Source organism: Gymnogyps californianus, chromosome 4 (assembly GCF_018139145.2).
Source record: "Gymnogyps californianus isolate 813 chromosome 4, ASM1813914v2, whole genome shotgun sequence".
In the NCBI taxonomy this organism is placed as follows: Eukaryota; Metazoa; Chordata; class Aves; order Accipitriformes; family Cathartidae; genus Gymnogyps; species Gymnogyps californianus.
Genome location: NC_059474.1, coordinates 52,711,359 through 52,734,401, shown reverse-complemented (window position 1 = coordinate 52,734,401; position 23,043 = coordinate 52,711,359). Strand labels below are relative to the sequence as shown.

The window sequence follows — 23,043 nt, the reverse complement described above, 5'->3', positions numbered from 1 at the left end:
TAGATAAGAGAACCTTCATTCACTCTGTAATCCTGCAGCTGAGTAGCAAGTAGAGATCTCCTGTGATGCAGAGATCTCACCAAAAACTGCATTCAAAATCTCTTGCTTCCAGCTGGGATGTTTATCTCTCAAAAATATACAACCCCTCTTATATAATATGAGTCTTGCAATGAATCCTGCACTGCTTCCCAAGTGGCTCCATATCAACAGTAATGTTCAAAATCTGAGGAGGCTGCAGGGAAGGAAGACTTCAAGCCATTTTTATTGTGCTACAGTCAATAAACACCTTGTTTACTTTGCTTCTGCATCTTCTAGAAAGCATTAAAAAAGCCACCATGAACTTTTTGCATTTGCCCTTTGCACAGTTTATCAAAATCTCTAGCATTAACACCTCTGCATTCTAACGTGCATGATATTAACCATGTTTGGAAAGGCACTAACAAATCTTTAAATGTTACTTTCACATTTTTCACTTTGTACCATCCCTCACTATTTTCCTAGACATCAGTGGCACAGTTCAGCTTGTCAATTTGTGAGAAAGAAATCTTCTCTGAAAAAATATGGTGGCAGTCTGTCTCATTTGCTACATTGCTTCTTTTCCTTTTTAACAGACCGTTCTTAAATTTCCTGGATTTCAGCTACTTTTACTAAGATTGAACACTCCTTTGCATTGTGAAGTATCTGTGTTGAACTCTGAAATAAATTCTACTTAAGGGTGGTACCCACCAAGATCTCATGCAGCAAGAAAACTTTGCAAAATGCACAAAATACTACAGTAAGCTGATAACTTACGTTGATTCCATTTTGTTTCTATTATGTTCAGCCTTAACTTCGAACAAAATCATGACAGACACATTGTTGAGTCCATGGATCTTTTATGTGTAGTATTTGCCAACTTGCTATTATACAACTGATCTCACTGAAGTTATCAGAAAGATTTGCTGAGCCTGGTGCTTCCAAGCTTGAGTAACCATACTGGTTTTCAGAGGTAATTTAGAGTCTGGAATTTTCATTCTTTCATAATGACAGCTAAAGCCAAGTACTTTTGTTCTAGATTCGTGTATACTCATGTCATAAAAATTGGCCAGATAAAAACAAGCACTGTCAGAAATAACCAATGACCAGCCAGAAATAACCAACAGGAATAAACTGGGCAAGGGGAGAGGAGCGGATATCTTATGGTCCTCCAAGGCTCTCCAAAAAAGAAGTTGACAAATATTGAAAAAGAAGTGTGTGTTATGCTTAAAAAATTGTGAATTGAGTGTGACTCATAGGGCCAAGCAGCAACTGTGCACGGGGCTTCCCTGAATGCCGACCTTCTTTTAAAAGGTTAATCCTCCAAATAATGAAAGTCAATGAAAAAAATGTTCCAACTACAGAATTCCTGTGAACTATCAATACAATGCTGTTACCTGGTATTGAAAGACACAATTTGCCTATTAGGAAGGAAGATATTGTTACTAGCAAAGACTACAAAGACAAGTCTTGCTTCCTGGAATACAGAAAAATGCTTTTCTGAATAGTTATATATTTTTTTCAAGATAAAGATAAGGTAGAACAGTACATCTTTTAATGCCATAGGTGAACTAACACAGCAAAGAAAATTACTTTAAAACGTTTTCTTAAGTTAGTGTTTTCAGGGGTTTGTTTTACACTCAGTTACTACTATTCTAAATCAAGGTCACTGTGTTTGTCTAACACGACCGAGTTAGGCAAGGTACTACTTGCTCCTATGCTGCATAGGTATCTCTAGAATCAATCCCTCTCTCATCAGAGAAAGTAATTTCTGCCCCATGACGTGTGGAACTCAACAAGCCAAGCACACAGAAGAGTATGATTTTGGCTCAGCATTTGATCCATCAGTGCCAAATGAAGATGAAATGAAAAATATATAAAAAAGATAGAAAATATTGGAAAGGCAAGAAAATCAAGTGGAGGATGTCTTCTTTCATCTACACCCATTTACTCCCTTTTCCTTTCTCCTATCAGAGAATTAAGATTAGCAAAGACTTCAGGAAGAAACTCAAATTTCATATGTTTCAAGTAGAACTACCGAGCCTTTTTACAAGTGTCTTGACAAGTCCGTCTCTTTGCATCACCTCACACTTCAGATTGCACCCGTTAGAGAGCACATTAGCTGTTATAATCTAGGTAATTTTTTTTTTTTTAAACTCCTGTGGTAGTCTGAATGGATTTCTTCTTCTCCAAACATTCCTCTTCTCTGTTCAGGAAACAAAGTTTTGGCAACCCTTTTTACTGAAACGGCATCTCAGAAATGCAAAAGTCTCTTCTCTTAGGGCAGCTGGCTGCTTCTGTATTTGAACAATTAACAACTGTTTGCTTACAGCTTCTGGCACCCAACATTACAGCAAAGCTGGTCCAACATCTGGCTGCACCTGGAAGGGGGGATCACGCTCCCTTCGTCTGCCCTTTGCAAGTGCTGGCTATCACAAGGCTTGCCATTGACCCATGTGGTGGGTTGACCCTGGCTGGATGCCAGGTGCCCACCAAAGCCGCTCTATCACTCCCCCTCCTCAACTGGACAGGGGAGAGAAAATAAAATGAAAGGCTCGTGGGTCGAGATAAGGACAGGGAGATCACTCACCAATTCCCATCATGGGCAAAACAGACTCGACTTGGGGAAAAATTAGTTTAATTTATTACTAGTCAAATCAGAGTAGGATAATGAGAAATAAAACTAAATCTTAAAACACCTTCCCCCCACCCCTCCCTTCTTCCCAGGCTTAACTTTACGATTTTCTCTACCTCCTCCCCCCCTGAGCGGCGCAGGAGGATGGGGAAGGGGGGTTTGGGTCAGTTCATCACACGTTTCTGCCACTCCTTCCTCCTCAGGGGGAGGAGGACTCACACTCTTCCCCTGCTCCAGCATGGGGTCCCTCCCATGGGAGACAGTCCTCCATGAACTTCTCCAATGTGAGTCCTTCCCACGGGCTACAGTTCTTCACGAACTGCTCCAGCATGGGTCCCTTCCATGGGGTGCAGTCCTTCAGGAACAGACTGCTCCAGCGTGGGTCCCCCATGGGGTCACAAGTCCTGCCAGCAAACCCGCTTCAACGTGGGCTCCTCTCTCCACGGGTCCACAGGTCCACAGGTCCTGCCAGAAGCCTGCTCCAGCGCGGGCTTCCCACGGGGTCACAGCATCCTTCAGGCATCCGCCTGCTCCGGCATGGGGTCCTCCATGGGCTGCAGGTGGATATCTGCTCCACCGTGGACCTCCATGGGCTGCCGGGGGACAGCCTGCCTCACCATGGTCTTCCCCACAGGCTGCAGGGGAATCTCTGCTCCGGCACCTGGGGCACCTCCTCCCCCTCCTTCTTCACTGACCTTGGTGTCTGCAGAGTTGTTTCTCTCACATCTTCTCACTCCTCTCTCTCTGGCTGCAACTGCAACTCCTCTGTAACTTTTTTTTTCCCTTTCTTAAATATGCTATCCCAGAGGCGCTACCACTGTTGCTGATGGGCTCGGCCTTGGCCAGCGGCGGGTCTGTCCTGGAACCCGCTGGCATTGACTTTATCAGACATAGGGGAAGCTTCTAGCAGCTTCTCACAGAAGCCACCCCTGTAGCACCCCTGCTACCAAAACCTTGCCACGCAAACCCAATACAAGCCACAACTTGGTACTAAAGAGACATAACATTTTTGAAAAAGAAAGTAGCTTCTTGCTGGTTTCCTTTCCTGCACCAGGTCACGAAGGGATGGGATAAACATAAATTGTTTACCTGTAACATGAAACTGCAATTTCTGAGTACAGCTCTCTGGTACTTTGTGATGACTGAGCCCAGTACATCATAATCCTCTTGTCATAAAATATTGTGTCAGAAGCAAAACCTCTGTAGGCTTTTACTTATTTAACTGTGTTTTGTGGCCTGGCACTCTGGAAGATTTGTTGTGATTTCAAACTGTTTTCTGGATATCACAGGGCACGGCCATGACCTGCAGCCACATTTTCTGCTTGCAGCAATAGCAGAGGAGCTACAGCCACCTGGCGCAGTCATTTGGGCAACCAGAGGTGCAGGATGCGAAAAAGCTGCTAAGATCTATAAGTTTCTGGAGAAAATATGCCCTTAAAGTAAACAAAATAATGAATACCAGCTGCCAAAGAAAATTAAGTCACTGATTTGGGATTGCTTAAGTATATCCCTGCTCAGGAAAGCCTTTAAGCAGGTGCTTAATTTCCATATGAAGTTAAGTCCCATGTGTTAGTGCTTTATACCCTTACATAAAGATCCCAAAGTCAAACTCCCTCTTGTGTGTCAACAGCACATGAGAGGCTCTGTAAGGCTCCCCTGTCTATTCCAGGCTCAGAGTAAATGTTTTCTGATTACCATCAACACTACCTGTTGCATCTCCCCCTGCGAATGCTCCGCTTAACAGCTGCAGCCTTCCAACACTCTTTCAAACTACACAATGAAGATTTGCAAAAGATTGGATCTTAAGGAGAAAAAAAAGTTTCAGAAGGGCCAGTAATCACAGAAGCTAAAGGCACACTGACAGTCGAACAGAATGAGCATTAAAATCCCACAGCAGACATCCTTTCAAAAAGATAACATGAAAGGTTATGGTTTTCTGATATGATTAGTGTTTTAATAAAACACTGCCTAGTTTCAAAATCTGTCCTTGTAACTGCTCTCTTTTGCTCAGATAATTTTTCATAAACTGATATTTAGTCAAAATTACTTGGTAGTGTACAATATAAAGGGTCTAAGTAACAGGGAACCAGGCTAAAATATAATTAATTTCCCCATCTAAGAGAATGACCTTCATAATTCACTTCAGGCTTCACCTCCAGAGTGTCATGGCTCATTTCCTCATTATCAGAATTAGATTTTAAAACACTGCTGTCCTCCATAAAGTACACTTTGTCTCTGATTATATACATAGAGGAGTACGTTTAAAATTATTTGCATGACATAAATACCCAATTGCCTCAAATACAGATCAGTGTACTTACTAAGAATACAGCCTGTGCCCAAAGAGCTAACAGATTACAATAACAACAAAAATAGCTTGTAAATGAAACAAAAGATACTTGAGAAGGGAAGGAAGAAGAGCAAGGAAGGCTCAAAGGGGAGAATTAATTAAGCAATTAATTAAAATTAATTAATTACATTGACTTTTAGACAAACACAGATATAGATGCATACAGCAAATACGGATCTGTACGCAGTCAGATACATATTTGTACCTAAACTGTCAAGTGAAACAAAGGCTTAGTGACTTTCGCTTAATTCAGAGAATTTAGTCAGGAAAAGCAAAATCCCAAATTAACATTATTTTATGAGAGGACTCGGGAGGACTCCATATAGCAGAAAACAATTGAATGCAGCAGTTTATTGCTTGGTAGTTGCCACAACCTGCTGCAAGCTGCCAGGCTGTGAGGCCTGTCTGGGAATATACATTTCTGGTTGGACAGTGATGATTGACTGCTGTAGTGATTTTAGGGGACGTTGCTTCACAAAAAGCCGGGGAGGAAATCTGGATAGGGTGTCCATTACTTAAGGAGACTACTTTGGGGGACTGATAGCCTAGGGTGCTAGATAAATAATTGGCATCTAGGAAGATGAAGCATCTCTCATTTGCTTTGTCTCTATACTTCTGTTTGTTAAAATACCCCCAAAGCCTTCAGGCACAGTGGCTTTAAACATTTAAATGTACTACTGATATTATTTAATCACATCACAATTTGTATAGCTCTCTTAAAAGTAAAACACTAGCAGTGTGTCAGAGTACATTAACACAGCAGACAGAAGCACTGTGTATAATGTATGAAAACATATATTGGGCACTTGTGAACTGCAAGTGGAAATATGCATATTGCAAAATCAGAAATGATCCAATCTGGATTTAAAGTGTAAGTACTGCAGAATATCAGCCTATCTAGCTACTCCTATAGTAATGCGATAAAATTCACTCTGCATTCCACCATCAAAGAGCATCACACTTGTCCAGTTATTTATTCATTTATTTGATTCACCTTTTTAAAAGAGGTAAAGAGGTTAATAGCCTGCCTCACAGTCACATACTTTTTAAGCAAAAGCCTGAGAAGGAAATTCTTTCAAGCCTATTAAAATTCCTGTCTGTCATTTGAAAGTGGAAGCTCTGATAGAAATGTCAAAATCTGCCATAAAAATTAATGTTGAGCCAAACTTTGGCAACTGGCAATGGCAAATGGCATCAGTGTTAGGAAAACCACTCTTGCTGTTTTAAAGTCATGAGAAAGCAGAAGGAAAAAAAGACTGCAGAAAGGTAGTGGGGTAGGTAATGAAAACTCTGAAACACTAGTCCTTGGTTTGATGTGTGGATATATACCACAAATGCCCCCAGCCGTAGCATTGCATCTGAATGCTGTGATGCAGCCGAATATAACAGTGGGATGCTACTGGGTTTCCTGGTCACCTGAAAAAAAGTGGTTTCCATAGAAACACTAATATTCTTTCCTTAAACCACAACAAAGACATGCTGCAGTCATAAAGCGTATGTTTGGTGGGTTTTAGGTACTCTGTGAGACAAAGCGGATAACAGTAACTAAAAGATGGCAGGATCTTGCCCTAGCCTGCACTGTAGAAAGCCTCTTTTTTTCCCCCTTTGGCTCAGCGATTTGGCAAGCATACTTCAGAAAAGGCTCTTCAACTGCACTAGTATCTGTAGTTTAAATTTTTTAGTTTTGCTATCTGTGAATACTAAGGACTGCTGAAGTTTGCATCTCTTTTCCTTAAGCAATGTGAGAAACACGGTTTGAACCTTCCTGGAGAAATCCATTCTTGATGGACTGACTTTTTTTTTTTTTTTTTTTTTTAAAGGGGGGGATTTTTTGTAGCTGAAGATAAAGGATTTTTTTTATCTTCAAGTATCTGAAAGTCTAGTGCAGCTTACAGCTGCCAGAGTTTGCTTTCAAACTGGAAACAAAGATAATGGAAGTTGTCTTGCAATTGGAGAAAACATTACTACAGAAAGAATTAGGAACTAGAAAACACTGGAGCCCAAAATTCAAAGACTGGAGAGCGGTGGAAGTCTTGCAATTACTGTAACTGCTGTAACAGTATGAGGCCTTACTCAAAATAAATCTGATCCCCTTTTACAGTTTGCAGTATGCTCTGGGTAGATTACTTCCAGGCAAAGGAAGGTCACAATAGCTTTGAAAATGTTGCTGAAAATGTGTTAAATACGCATCCTACTCCTCCTAAACTAAGACTCTATTACACGACCCTTTTCTAGTTCAGTCAGTGCTCACTCTTCCCTTCTCCCTGATCTTCTCCCATGCAACCACTGTCTTCCCAACTGTCATGATGTTATCACCAGTGTTGTAAAATCTTTTTTCTTAAGCTGCCAACACCCGGACTCTCGTGGCACACTTATGCAAATAGGAGATCTGATTGATTTTGTGGGGTTAGCAGGACTAAAATGAGAACAAAGCCTGTGTAAGAGGCTTCTCACCCAGCACTTTGAGAACAGGGCACAGTGCCACCACTGCTGGTACATTACATGGATGCACAGAGGATAGGTAATTCAGAAGATTTTTTGCCGTATTTTCTGAAGTACTGATGATACAAGCAATTTGCAATTGCAAACATTTCCAACAGTTTCTGAGTTTACAATGGAATTTTATATCACTATTGAAATGTTTCTCCTCCTCTTCTCCCTTAACTTTTTACAGTTCAGATCCTAGTTGGAATTTATTTTTTTCCTCCTCAGTATTAGTAATATCATTTCACATCAAAATCCGTTTTATTGGGAAATAAGAAAGCAAACCTGGAATGAAATAGAAGGGCAATGAAGAAGTGCAACCCTATAAAGCTTTAATCTCAAACCGAACATGTACTGGTTAATAAACAGCACAAGGAAGGCTGAGAAATTTGAACAAATGAGTGACACAAACCAAAAGAAAGTTCAGCAGTCCATGAAATCTGTGGATTTAAACAGGTTTCTACAGCAGTCAGAGAAACGGGAAAGGACAATCTTATTACATTCATCTAGTCCCAAAGGCCAAAGCAGATGTATCCATCAGGCCATAATTTCTGACCATAAAACTTTGCTTGAATAAAATCCTGCATGTGACCTTCATCCATATTGCTGCCCTACAAACCTCTGTTACTCTACAGCTGAATCCCATTTAGTTATGACTCACTGCCTTATTTACTTCACTGATCACAATAAGCTTTCAAAAGCCATTACGAAGGCTTGAGTTGGTGTCTGTAAGCATACTCTGGTGACTAACCTGAATGACAAAAAGGTTGGTTTAAAAAAAATAAAAATAAACCCCACTTATATATGATTGCAATAGGAAAACTTGTCAAACAAAGAGGATTTCGAACAACATCAATCAAATCTATTTGTCATGCGTTATAGGTAGCCTATAGAAGAAAACTTTGGATTACTATAGAGATATTATTTAAGACAGGTAAAATGTGATATTGTCAAAAAAGGAGGTAAGAGAAAGGAGCAGGATAAAAAAAAAAACGTCAGCACCAAATAAAATGTTTGCCATGAGGTTTAAAATATTGGCAATGGATCTCCGAGGACCCTATACATCTTTGGACATAGGTCCTGCCGAGCTCCAACAACCCTCCAGATGCTGTGGATGCCTCAAACACCTGCAGAGTTTGCTCCGTAGCTCTTGGCGTGCAAGTGGAAATGGCAACATGGGGGCTGTAGAAACTGTGCTGCCCAAGGAGGCAGATCAGCACGAGCCAAAGTATTACCTCTGGTTCACGTTACCAAAGCCCCGCTTCCCTCCACTTGCCTTGGGATAGGAACTATGGCAGACAACAATACCTGCATCAATTGAAAACATTGTCCCCCAAATGTAAGTAAATCAGTGTTGCAAGATATGACTTTGTGGAAAACATTTAGAAGACAAGGAGGGTTTAGAGAATAATTAGCAGTGGATTGAAATAGATATTTAGTAGTCTGTCTACCAAGGTAACTCAGCAAAGAATCCCACAAACATGCACAGGCTATTGCATATTTCACATTAGCCATTCAGTAACCATATGATCATATTATTAATGAGAAATTAAGGATTGGAGGAAATAGTAGGCTTTGAACCATAAAATTTAGCCTTTAATTATTAGTGTATTTTAGTAAGCACAACAATAATAGAAGTAAGAGAAAGATAAGAGAACATAATGATTTTATGACAAACAAGAAAGAAGCGATGTATTTATTTCAACCAAATTTCCCAGTGAAAGGAAAAAAAAAACCCAGTCCATTAAAAAGAAATACAGAAACATAACTCTTTTCAAAAATAATTACAGTTTAAGTATGTTGTAGAACTCAAAACCTTTTGAAGGCCTATCCCACCCCTGTTTAAATACTGCTGTAAATTGAAGTCTCACAGGAAAGGAAGTAAAGTTTATGTTAATATATATTATTATTGCCACTAGTATGGATCTGGCATTGTAATTCCTTGTTTCGTAGTGCTAAAATACTGACTTGCTACCATGCAAAAAGTGACTGTCCCTACCTTCCTTTATTGTCTGTACAAAGAAAACTTAAATTCCTGCTTTCCCTTTGTAGCCCCCAAAGTGGGCACAGCATAAAAAAGCCAGCCACAATATTCTTCCTCTAACAATCACACAAGCACACAAATATTTCAAGACATCACATAAAAGAGAACTATAAATATTGTAAAGTATTTTGTATTGAAGAAAGAAAGGAAAAGAGGAAGGAACATGCCATGTTGGACATTTCCACAGAGGCGTGTCACTGTGACACATCTCAGTGACTGGGCTGCAGCTGCTGTGAGGACCTGGGATGCACTGTCTATGTGCCTCAGCCACCCTTCTCAGCCACTCTCCTCCTCTGCAAACTCTCCCCTGCACCCATCAGGCTGGAGCTACGCACACCTGGCCATGCACCTTGCCGGTCCTCACCCTGACCTACCAACCGGGCTTGCCCTGGACGTGCCTCCCCCCTCGCAGGGTAACCTCAACCTCATCCCATCCTGATGGGTGCCTGTGCCACCCCACAATGCTGACATGCAAACATGAGTCGCACAGTAAACCACATGCATCACACTTGCTGTTGGCCCTCTCCGGCAGAGCATATACCAAAGGGGGGAAAAATTTCCCTAACTTAAAGAAACTCAACTTCACCTCCTATTTCCGTGCACTAGAACATGCCTATAAATTGTCCCTGAGGGCACTTCCAGTGATATTATGGGGCATGTCATTCACAGCTCTTCTAGAATAAAACCACTCAGCTTTGCAATACAGTCTCATCGCTCCAATCAGAACTGTTAATGAGATGCCCTAAGGTACAAATGGAAGACATTTCAGGGCACCATAATAATGTTTAAAAACAGATTCAGAGGGAAGAACAGTAAGTATCGCACATTCATTCTCTTTACATTCCAAAATCAGTATTAAGTATCTGAGTGTTCCTGTTTACATTGTTTGGGAGTTACTTGCTAATTTTGCTAATAAAATGAAATAAAAGGTAGAAATAATACATGCTGTCCATTAGTGGATCATTATGAAAAATAAATTTGTAGATATCTCCTCTGTACATAATGTCTTGTTTTATCAGATGTTTGCTCATGACTTTGTGTTTTTTGAAATTCAAAATCCTACGCAAGTTTTTTAAGAACCTTCTCTATTCACTAAAAGGGGCATATTTTAGACAAATTTAGACCAATTTTAAGTTATTATTCTGGCTCTAATACTTTAAATTAACATTTTACCAAACATTAAAAGCTCTTTTTTTTAAAGGCTATTCTGTAGTTTAGACAAGAAGAAAAAAGTCAAAACCATAAAAAAACCAGATATTGTGAACGAAAACAAAGCAAACTTCAAGCAGTTTTTATAAAAAATAATATAAATAAATAAACAGTAGAATATCATCACAAATAAATAATACAGTTTTTGCACGTTAGGCTCTACCTGCTAGGACAGGCCACAGTACCTCGGATTCATATTTGTGTTGTTATGCTTCTAAGGAAAGGGTCATGCTGGCATGAAAACGGCAAGTTTGGGCATACTGAATGCCATACACATTTAAAAACATGAGCTTTAGCCTCATTCTAGTATTTCTTTTACAAATGGAATATAGAAATGGCCTGAGTGTTTAAATGATCTTTTTCTGGTGTTTAGTATAGTGCATTTTGGATAAGTGTTTTCCCAAGGGATAAACCATTAAATATGTGGCAACAGTTACAGAGGTCCCCTTCCCTGCTACTAACACTTGTAAGAAATCCAATTAAGAACAGGGGGCAAGTGATACAAAGATGTGGAGGAAAGGAGACAGGGAGGAAACTGGTGCAAAGTAATTGAAACGTTACAGTGCAGCTTATGCCTATATTCAGCTAAAACAAATTAAAAGAAAACACATTAACTGTGGTAAAATAGTTCGACAAGCAAAATTTCAGACATATGCATGCAACCTTTGTTCTTCACTCAAATTATGCCAAACAAAACACAGGGCACTTAAAAGATAGTGAATACGAGGATTTGCTAGCCATGTAGCTGTATTTGACCATGCATTTATAAGAAACAGTTTTTACTGGCAAATGTTTTCTTGAACTCATCAATATCACAACAGACCTTTTCCCCCCAACACATGGTAATAAAATTTATGTCAAATCTACTCCATTCACATTTCAAACATTGTCTATACAAAGACATTTTAAAAAATGACAAATGTAACTTTTGCAAAAAAAACCCTAGTTGAACATTGAAATATCAGGTCATTAACTCCTTTGGAATGTTCTACTTTACTAGACACTCCTACTTTCTTTAAGTTAGAAATAAATAAGTTGCTTAAAACATTGTTCTGTGAAATAATTTGCAACTGCTCTAACACAATGATAAAGGAAATTAATTGCTAAGTTTCAGTGTTAATCAATGTTAATCACAGAGCATCAGCTAACATTATCCATCCTGGATGAATTGGAAAAAAGCTTAAATACTAACAGTGTGGAAAGTATCTAAAAAAGATTGACCTCACTTACCCATTTTCCCCCTCTGGATTCTAAAAGTATCCGATTGCTTCAGTTTTTAGGTTGGCCTTTTCAGATGGAAATAGATTGAATTGATTCTGATTGGAATACTTTCAAAATAATTTCTTTTTCTGCCTCAGCCTTATCAAGCCCAGACTATAACACTTCTCATTACACAGGTCTATCCACTTGTAAAATTTAACAAAACCAAATAATTCCCAAATTCTCAAAAATTAAGAATATCACTGACAAAATATTGTCATATAAGCATTAAAGACCTTTTCATTAACATTGCCTTCTCAATAGTCCATTGAAGCCAAACAGGTATTGACCTTTGAATTCACAAGTATTGGAGCAACTGTTTGCAAGTTTGCTGCTTAAATCTCAAGTTCTACCTCAAGTATCAATACAGAGCCAATAAGGATATAGAAAGTCATAAAAATTTCTGTGCCAGAACAGCAAAGAAATAAAGAATGCTTAGGAAACGAATTTGAATCCATATTTCTGAAGACTTCATATAGCTGTCTTACCAGACAACTGCTCAGTCACACCAGTGATTTACTAATCCAGCTCAGAGGGATTTCAAATATTGAGTCTTGTTATCATCCTACCGCTATCACAGGAGCCCAAAGCAACATTCGCAGCTCTTGTCCAATAATTGGGGAATGACAAAGGATGGACTGAGTACAAAATCATATTGGACACAGGTGGCTTTCTGAGTCATCAGGTTATCTCTAATCCCTCCTATAAAATAGGTAACTTTTTCAGGTGCATGTGCTGAAAAGGTTATCCACACAACAACTTATGTTTTCCAACTAAGTGCTGTTAGTTGCATGAAATGAAACTGAAAGTCATAAAGTAAGGACTATCGGTTTGACAAAAACTTCAAAACAGCCTGCAAAAGAGGGATGATGTAGGCAAACTGTGTCTGACTTCTCTACCATTTTTCGAGAGCCTTTACTTACGAAATGGATAAAAGCTACGTTTATAGCTTGAAATCACTAGACCAACACAAACCATAGCAGCTAAATCCAAAATTAAATGCAATATGTGATATTCTCTGTAAAAAGAAGCCAACAAAATTTACAAATTTCTCATAAAGCTAGGAGACTATCAGGGTAGTATTTTGCATGTCTCTGCAGAAACAACAGCAGGAAATCTGTTTAGATGTCCTACCTTCTTGAACCGCCTGAAACGGATTGTTGCCATCCACAAATGTCACTGAACATGTGATTTTCTCCGTTTGTAAGATTTCATCATTCTGGTTGAGATCAGCAACTGCCATTCGAAAAACTTCCTCATCTTTTTTGGCAGATTCATCAAAAATCGCCCCTGGGGGGGAGGGGGGGAAAAAAGAACAAAAATCACGTTGCACCTTTCACCTGCAGTATCCCAAAGCATTAATCATAAGCACTTAAAACATTTTATGCTATAACATCATCCCTTCACTCACTCCTGAAAAGCAGTTCTCTCAACACAGAGCCCAGAAGCTACTTCACAATATACAGAATTTCTACATTTTTACATAATTTAAGACATAAATAGAAGAGGAGCATTGATTCCAGCTAGAAATATTGGGGAAATCTTGTTAAGCACAAAACAAATTATCTGTATAGGAACATGGCCAAGAAATGAGAACTAATTACCTTTCCAAAGGCGCCATTTAATACATTGAATGACTGCAACGGGCTGGGATATACATTTAACATCATGTCTAGTGACAATTAAAAAATATAAAGTTCAAATGAGGTGAGAATAAGCCTAAAATGGTAGCAGCACTGGGAAAATGAGTTAGAATTGACAACCATGATCAATAGACAGGTCAGCAGGTGATATAAACTATTTCAGGTCTAATTCCTATTGGATTTGTAAAACAACCACTCCAGCTAACTGTCTGACTCTTGAAGTCAGTAAATTAAGTTTAAGCAGTTAATTAAAATAATTTCTACCTTTATAAATCTGACAGAAAGTGACTGTTCTGCCTTTTTCCCCAAAACATTCAAGCAGAGCATCGTAAACAGGAAACCATTAAACTCAGGAGAAGCTGGCAGAGTGAGGATGTCCAACTCTCACACAACCAATTCTTCAGGTATATTGAAAAAGAATTCCAAGGCTAATCCAGAGATTTTAGCTTTTTTTGCTTTCTTTAAACTATAGTGTCACTTTCAGCATCACCAATTTCCTATTATTTTACATTTGCTTCTTGTATGAACTATTTATGCAGAGATGGCTCAAATTACACTGTTATAGTCCTACAAAGAATGCTATATTGTTTAAAATCCTCAAATCAGGGCTGTTAGATTTTCAAGCACCTTTAAAGCTTTCATTTCCAGGCAGTAGATTAAAGAGACAGAAGAGATGCTTCAAAAACAGACTTTCGAAAACTGTATTTAATCATTATGAAATTTCTTCAGTTTTCAGATTTATTTATTCTTGAGTGTCTGTTGTCAATACAAAACTCAACTAAGGCAGCGTATGTGGTGAGGCAGCCAAAGATAATAGAAAATGCTGATCACTGATAATTTCGGGTAAATACCTGCAATCAGTGCTGAAAATAACTGAAAAAGATTCATTTACAGAAAATGGCTACTTTAGGAGAAATAAACTTTACACACAGTGTTTATCATGTTTTTCCCACTGACCTCCAACACTCATCTCCCTGCCAGCACCACTCATCCTACATGAGCGTCATCTCTTCCTACAATCTGACCGCTTTGACTCCAGCATTTTCCCTCCTGAAGCTGCTGCCATCTGGAACAGCTGTTCTTTACCTCTCCACCTCATTCACCTGTCATCTCTGTGCAAATCTCAGCTGAAAACATTCATTTTCTCCTTTGCCCCCATTTCCATTTCCCTTGTTTTATTTAGCTCCATAAAGCAAAGCCGCACATGGCTGAGAATACGCTTGGTATGCAAAATGCTGCAAACCATGTCTTCTCCACAAAGAAGACTATTTGTGTATCCAGGTAGCATTTAAGTGTACAAAAGACTTTGTCCAATGATATACCTTAAAACATGTTTGTTTCTAACCTCATGGAACAGTTCAAACCAAAACCACACATGCTTCATTTGGGGGATACACTTATACTGATGATGATGACATAGCCCAGCAAACATTGTTAATAAACCTTTGAAGGAACAATTTTACATGGCTACTAAGTAACAAGGCTAAAATTAAGAAGGAAAAAAAAAAGTTGGAAAATAATGATAGTAATTAGTCAAATTCTGTCCCTGTAGAGTAATTCTGTAACAAATGCCACACTGGAAGGAAGTGAACACGCACAGGTTTCATGCACACACACAGGGCAGCTGTTGACTGTGTTGCAGAACAGCATGGCAAAACAAAGACCTTCCAGCCAACACTGCAGAGTACAGCTTCTTATTCTACAGCTGCGAAACGTCATCTTAAGCCTGGCTTTGTCCCCAGAATAATACAGGTCATTTATTGAGTAGAGAATACAGAAAAGTCCAAGGTATCTAGTGTTTCTTTTGCATGTGCCATCACAAAAATCCCCTTCAGCCCCATAGCTCTTCCACTGGGCAGCAGAGAACTTCTCCCAAGAGAGTGCATTCGCCAGTCCAGCATCAAGTTTCTCAACAGATGAACCTTCTTGAGAATCTTTCTTGTTTCTTTGACACACAGATATCCCTAATAAACTCCTATTGTTTTTCTCCCATTTCTCAGCTCGACACAAATCCTACCTCTGATGGCATCCGGGTATATAAGGAACCGGATTAGATGAAACTCCATGCAGCCTTCACAAACGACGCGCTTTCTCGCTGTAGTACAATTGCTCCAGTTTTGCTCTGACCACTGCTTATTTCATTTACAGCTCCATGTATCAGACACAGATTTTAAAATTCTCCTCTAACCAATACTACATCTGACATTTTAAACAAGCTACCTCACAGAAAGAAGACATTAGTCCTACACTAGAGCATGGGTATCTCCATAGGTAAAACAAATAAATACATAGGTGAATTGCAAAAAAAGTCGTAACCATAGTTCCCGCCTGAGCATCCTAGCAGAAATTAGATTGTCTTCCTTCAGAAACTAAGGTCTTATTCATTAGAGTATCTAACTTAGCTACACAAAAAGCCTTTTAAGATGTAATAAAGATTACACTGTTCCTTTCAGGAGATGGCAGTGCACAGCAGCACATGCATTACACTTCAAACAGTAATAAGAGAAATTTTATTTCATAATTGATTCTCAAAGTTTAATTTCAGTTATTAAATAAAATTGGAAAGCTAAAAATAAAAAACAACAACCAAACCACAAAAACCCTGAATCATTTGGAAATTGTTCCTATTCTCATATATACATTTTTAAGTCCCTGTGTTTATTTCAACTATATTCCACGTATCTATATATCTTTCTACATCACACAGGTGGGGGGGTGTATTATTTTTGTTTGTTTTCTAAAAGAAAAGCCATTTCAATCAAAAGGTAAAAGGCATTGTTTGGATTGTGCTAACATTGCTGGCATATTTTCCTTTTTCTGTGGTTTCAGGAATCATCTTCTGGTTGACAGGAGTGAATTTTCTGATGTGAAACAGGTCTATCGAAATTTTTACAGCTAGCTCAAAATGCAGCCTTTAACTACTTTTGTATGAGGTATGATTTTCTTTCCTTGTTGAGGCCTGAAATCACACTGAAGTTTTGATGCTTGTTCTTTCAAACATAGTCTTTTAACCAAGTCAAACAAACAAATAACCCAAGTGAGCAATTAAAGGCTACCACACTTTAAAATTACTTCTATAACGAGAGCTACATGCTCTCTCATTTCCTCATGTACAGCTGCAAAATGAGAGAACTAGAATGACCACAAACTTATTTAGAGTACGTGTCCAAAATGAACCCTTTCGGCTGTAAGAAAAATTGTTACAGAAAGTAATGAACAGCTGAGGAGAAAAAGCAAATTATTCCTACAGATACTGTAAGACACTCGCTCTCTAGAAAATGATGCAACAAAACTATTTACAAAGGGAAAAAGTCTTCAAAGTTATACAAAAGTAGATGCTGTTCGTGTCTCTTCCACCCCCACTGCTCACCTCAGCTGAAACAGGCCTCACACTAAACATGTCATTTCTAACTATACTCAAGGAGTATTCCCATGATTGCATCAGGAGCCAACATGCTGACACAGCAACTACTTTGCACCAGTTTCCCCCTCCTGTTTTATTAGCATGTCATTACTTTCAGCTTTATTTCAGAATCTGGATGAGGACAGCAGAAACATAATTCTCTACTGGCTTTTTTAAAACCCTCAGCACATCAATAATGTCCTGTAGCTTAGCAGAGAATCTTTGTGTTTAACTATCTCATTCGCACTTGACCATGTCACCAGAAATCTCTCAATTTAAATGAATACAGATCAAATAATACAAACGCTCAATAAGTTCACCAAGTACCAATGACATCATTAGAAAGGCTTTTCAAAGATCGCTTGTCTTACTGACCCACACATATAAAAATATAATCCAAATTAGATATTATCAGCTATTTCTAGAGTGATTTGTGCAGTCTAGTGGAATCAGCCCAGAAAACGTAAAAATGGGACAGAAATGCGTCATGAGTGCAAGGATGAAGTGTGAAGAGATTTAAACCAATGTTCATCTTTCTATTGACTAAGAAAGGACAAAGTCCACTGCTTGCAGTGTTTTCAAGTATTAGAATTTTATTATCTATGAAAGTATGACATGTCTGGACCTCAGTGCCCCGTATTAGTCTCAGGAAATTAAGTACCTCATTTCAAAGAGGAGGGGGAGTACGTGGATTAAATGCCATTATGAATTGAGGTCACAGTTCAATTTCAGCACATAAGTTTGATTTTTACGTTATAACATTGCACCCACATACCTCACCAATAGAAGCAATATACACTTTGCCCAATAATTTACTAGTTCACAAATCCAGGAATGTTCGGAGAGAAAAGGAAGAAAATAGGGAAGTATAAAACACAGTAACATTTTGAGCAACTATCTGATATTCTCAGCAGCTGCTGATTCTATGAAAATTCTTTGTCTCACCAATATTGCCAGCCTGTTCCAGTGTCTGAATCCAATTCCACTGTATTTTCTCAACTGCTGCTATTACATTATTATTCTGAATGAGAAGCTTAACGCAGCTGCTGGGAGAAGGATGGCCATGCTGTTAACACTCAGAACTGGAAGCTGGGTGTTTTGAGTCCTCATGGCAAACTTCATCTGAGCTGTCCTTCAGGGCTATGAGCACATCGCCACAGGTCTAGCTCCCCAATATGAAATAATTTTAGGAGACATTAATTTCTGGGGGCTTAAATCAATGAGACTGATATTTGAGATCCTGAGATACATTGTACAATAAAATCCCATGTTATTTCTAGGCCACATGAGTATCTGGTTGGGAAAATTTTTACAGAGCCCATTCATTTTTGACTATAATGGCAAATACCTGGCTATACCGCTACTATCACGTCTGATTGAATGAATATATACATACAGCTTTAGAAGGCCAATTATATTATAATGGAATTATTGTCAACAAGAACAAGAGGGACTTGACACATTTGATAGTCTGGCTGCGCTAATGTAGGAACTTAGAAGGTCACATACAGAGACCTTCCCTTGTGCATGCAGCTCCCATTATCATGGTATTCAGCATGCACTAATACAGCTGGACCCTAAATTTCACTTGTGACACATTTAGAGCTGCTGTTAACTTTCTCTATTGACTGATAGGCAGTCGAGTACATGCAATCACATCTTGATTTTGTCAATGAAGGGAAAATCTTCCCTTCATTGCTTCACCTTTCTCTTTTAAGTTGACTAAGTTTTAGAAACTGTTTAGAAAGGGCACAGTAAGCTTGATTTTGTCGTTGCAGCACAAAGGGAGTGGAAATCCTCTGTCTCCTCTGTATCAGGAGGGAGTTTCCAGCAGATGTGTCCTCAGCTACCTCGCACGTCACACTGAGGATGCCAGCCGCGGCACAGGGCTTGGCCATCAAGCCCCCCAGCCCTTGGGGACCACGGCTGGCTCACACGGGGCCAACGTGAAGCTCTAGCTCAGGGCAGAGCCAGTCTCTTGCATCTGAAGTCATCAGCCTCACATGTTTGCTCCCCAGAGGCTCCCTAGTCTGCACCACAGGGATCTCGGCACCAGAGTGCATCTAGGCCAAGCTGAAATTTTTGAAAACACTACTTGTTTGTTCATTTTAACTTTTCAGACTTTCACAGCTCCCATCATGATGGTGAAAGAGACAGCAGGGTAGGCCGAGGAGCACTTGTGCCAGCTCTTTCTGCAGAGAAAGTAATGTCCCCCTGCCCACCAAACTGTAAAGGTAAGATTTCTCTTTCTATTTTATATATCTCATATTTTTACAAGCACAGCTCAGGAAATTGAGCAATATGTCAGCACATATCTTTCACTATTTATCATCAGACATGTAAAAGAAAATTAAAACAATCAGCTTAACAGAATGTATTTGCCAACACTAAATCTATACATATGTATGGAAGGTCCACTTGTGACTTTAAGCCGCACAGGTGAGATCAGAGAAACTTCACTGCAGTTTCTGGATTACCACTAATACAAAACTGCTCAAACAAAAGAAGCATCAGGCCCTCTGTCATTTTTTTTTACAATGGACTTTTGTAAAGGTCTGCTTCTGATAGAGAAGGGTTGATGTTTCTCCAGGCCATGCCGTGGGCAATGGCAGTTTCCCTGAGATCACTGACAGTGATTGACCATACATTACATATGCCTGCATACAGATTGCTGCTATCTCCAAAACACATTCTTTAATCAACAACGACTGCATCCATTTTTAATCTAATGAAAAAAATAGCAAAATTAGTAACTACACAGTCCACACCTAACCAGAATACATGAAAACAACCCACCCCAAAACAAAAAAAACCCACATTATTTTCCAGGGAAGCCACCCTCCCTGCAAATCTTTCCATCTTGTTCTGCAATCTGGTGGACATACACAAACGAATTGTACGTTACTGGTATTTAAGGAATTAGAGAAGCTACCCTTTTAGTTGGACACAACAACTAAATCAAAGATTAAAGAGCTGGATTGGAGAATGAAAGAGTTTTCCACCGCATTTCCCCATTCACACCCAAGCTCAGCAAATGCTTTGTATGCACAAGACTAACTTTAGGCATATGAATAATCTCTTTCAAGTCACACTTTAAAATGAGACTTTCCTGAGCTTAATACAGTACTTTGTATGGCACCACTTACTCTAACCACTGCAGAATGTACCTCTGCTCACTCTGGGAGCTACACCATAAAAATACACAGTCCATTTCTGTTCCTTTTTTAAGTGATTAACCTCCTGTTCTTAGTGCAGCTATATGGCTGGAACATCATGTAAATGATACAGCAATTCCTTCCCATTGTTGCTTTTTGTTTTCTAACTTTAAATATTTGAAACAAAGAGGTGAATGAGGAATTTTACAGGTTTTTCAATCTGGCAAACTGCTAGAGGCAAAGCCTGTGTCAAATACAATGAAAGTAAGAAAAGTACAGTTATCATCTAAACACAGAAAATTCTCTCCATTCTTCTGCTGAAGCATGGTTGTTTTTTAATGTCCCAGTCTCACAGTAAAACAATCAATATAGCTCTGCTTGTTTCTGAAGTCCATCATTTGTTTTAAATTATTTGACTACAGGAGGGTATTCCACTGTATTACACCCTTTCTTTTTTTTTTTTTTTTCTTTTTTTTTTTCTCTAGAGTACACTATCCAGTTTTGGAAGTATTAAGGTGGCTTGACACATTGACAAAAAAAATAAAGACTCAGCTTTTTATGAGCTTTTCTGAACAGATTTACATACAGTGAGAGCCAATGCTTCAGGTATTGTATGTCAAACCTATTAATTATAAAGCAATATAGAATTTCTAGGAAAGCTGAAACACAAGCCTGAAGGTATGGAATCAATTGTCTTTGCATTGCCTTTACAAAATTCAATTTTAATACGTTTAGGGGTAGTCTGGGGTCAATTCATTTGGCCACAACAGGTGCTGGAGATCTGTGGAGCTCTTAGGAAATTTTGAGAATTACTGCTCTCACAGTTTGCAGTACTAGTACACACACTGGATTTTTTATTTTTTTTTCTGTTTAATTCTATTGCAACATTGTGGAAACACATCACTGTCATTGGGAATTACGTTCACATTTGGAAAGAACAGACCCTAAGATCTTATCGTCCTTATTTACATTGTCTGTCGGGCACATATGCACAAGCACAAACACTTTCCAATCACCGCTGATTTATTTTAAGCTCATCCTGACAGATACTTCTAATTGTTCTCAAGTTCTAAACTACTATTTTACACTTATATTTAATATAACAAATAGTGCAATTTGTCAAAATCATCTGCTGAGTCTCGTTACTCTTGTTAAAAAACCAGCTGTCATTTGCCAGTCCCTTTTTGTGAAGGGTTATTGTTGGCTAGAGAGTACAAGGAGGAGGAGAGCAGAGGGAGAGGAAGGCAAAACATTGGGCTCCTACTAAAAAATGCATTTATTCAGGTGCATTTTTTTTCTATGCAACATATAATCAAAGGCATCTTAAAAAGGCGATTCCAGAAAATCTCCTAGTAAATAATAAAATCCCTTCTTAATTGCTCTACATTCTCATTAACTCAAGTGATCCTTCAGTAGAAAAGGAGTGTAAAAACTACTATATCAAAGGAATAATAATTGACATACATCTTGCATTTTTTATAGCCGACTAATTGCACAAATTGCAGAGCCACAAAGAATTTGTTCCTGCAAATTGAAAAATACTGCACAAACACCTGTTGTGGCATTGGAGACTATCTACTTTGTAGATGCAGCAGGGCACAATATTATCATACAAACATTTTATACACAATGTACCTTTCACAGGATAAGAATTAAGATATCTTCTGTGCACTGTTCCACTATAAACTTGATGTGGTGATTAACTACAGTGATAATATCTTCACATTCATTACGCAACAAATGAGCTGATAATAATGAGAAGCTTTTCATGTTTTCTATCATATCCATAACTATCAAGTTGGGGTCTAGCTGTGAAAAGCATCTGGTTTGGTAGACGTTATTGCCACATTATTAATATCCCATACAGAAAGTTAGTGTGATGATCATAAATTTGCTGAATAGTATCTGCATTCTTGAAAAAAGTATTAAAAAGAAACCTTATTACGTGCATTCAGAGCTTGCTTATATGTTGTTTTAGAACCAGAGCAAACACTGATTCAATATACTATTTCGCCATTTTTATTAGCCCCTACTTGTAAATGCAAGAACACCTCATAAAGCAATGTCAACAAGGATGACTGCATCCTAAAAAAAACTTAAATTTTTGTTAAGCATTTGTCATTGCTTACTGTCTTCCACTCTCATACTTGTTGACTCTACATGCAATTCCACTTTGTAATTTTTGAAAGACAAACTAATGCTTTAATTAATCAAATGATGCAGACTGCTAGGTAGAGATGGAGGGAAGACTGCTGCCAAACAATTTCTTTATGACATGGAGCAGCTGCAGCACCCTACTCCACTAGCAGCTGAACTTTGTGGAGAATGAGATTACCAATATACTAGAGATGTTGTTAATACACAGACATATGCCTACATACACACACACAGATATAAAAGTGCAAAGATTCCAGTGTGAGATTTTTCTGGAGGGCATTTTTCTGCTTTTGCCTTCCTATTTCACTTTTAAAATTTACACAAACCTTTTGCTGCAAATAGTTTAATCGTTTCATGCAGTAGAGCAGCCTGGCTTACAACACTGAAATACAGGTGTTGACATTAAAGATTGCCATTGGGAGGGTACTACAGGAATAAGAGGTTATTTCTTGAGTACCACACAGTATATAAATCCAGCCTCCTATTCATTGTAAAAATGAGTCAAAAGGTGCTGAGTCAGCGTATCATAGACTCACAGAAGGGTTTGGGTTGGAAGGGACCTTAAAGATCATCTAGTTCCAAACCCCCTGCCTTGGACAGGGACATCTTTCACTAGATCAGATTGCTCAAAGCCTCATCCAACCTGACCTTGAACGCCTCCAATGATGGGGCATCCACACCTTCTCTG

The 23,043-nt window shown here is 38.7% G+C and overlaps 1 protein-coding gene across 2 annotated transcripts in view; it reads right to left on the bottom strand.

The window, feature by feature from the left end:
• Positions 1-23,043, bottom strand: part of GRID2 (glutamate ionotropic receptor delta type subunit 2) — a 743,870-nt gene that overhangs the window by 576,944 nt on the left and 143,883 nt on the right. For both annotated transcript variants that reach the window (XM_050895938.1, XM_050895939.1), the window contains exon 2: positions 13,132-13,287. In XM_050895938.1, the coding sequence (XP_050751895.1) occupies positions 13,132-13,287 (156 nt within the window). The remainder of the gene's footprint in view (positions 1-13,131; positions 13,288-23,043) is intronic.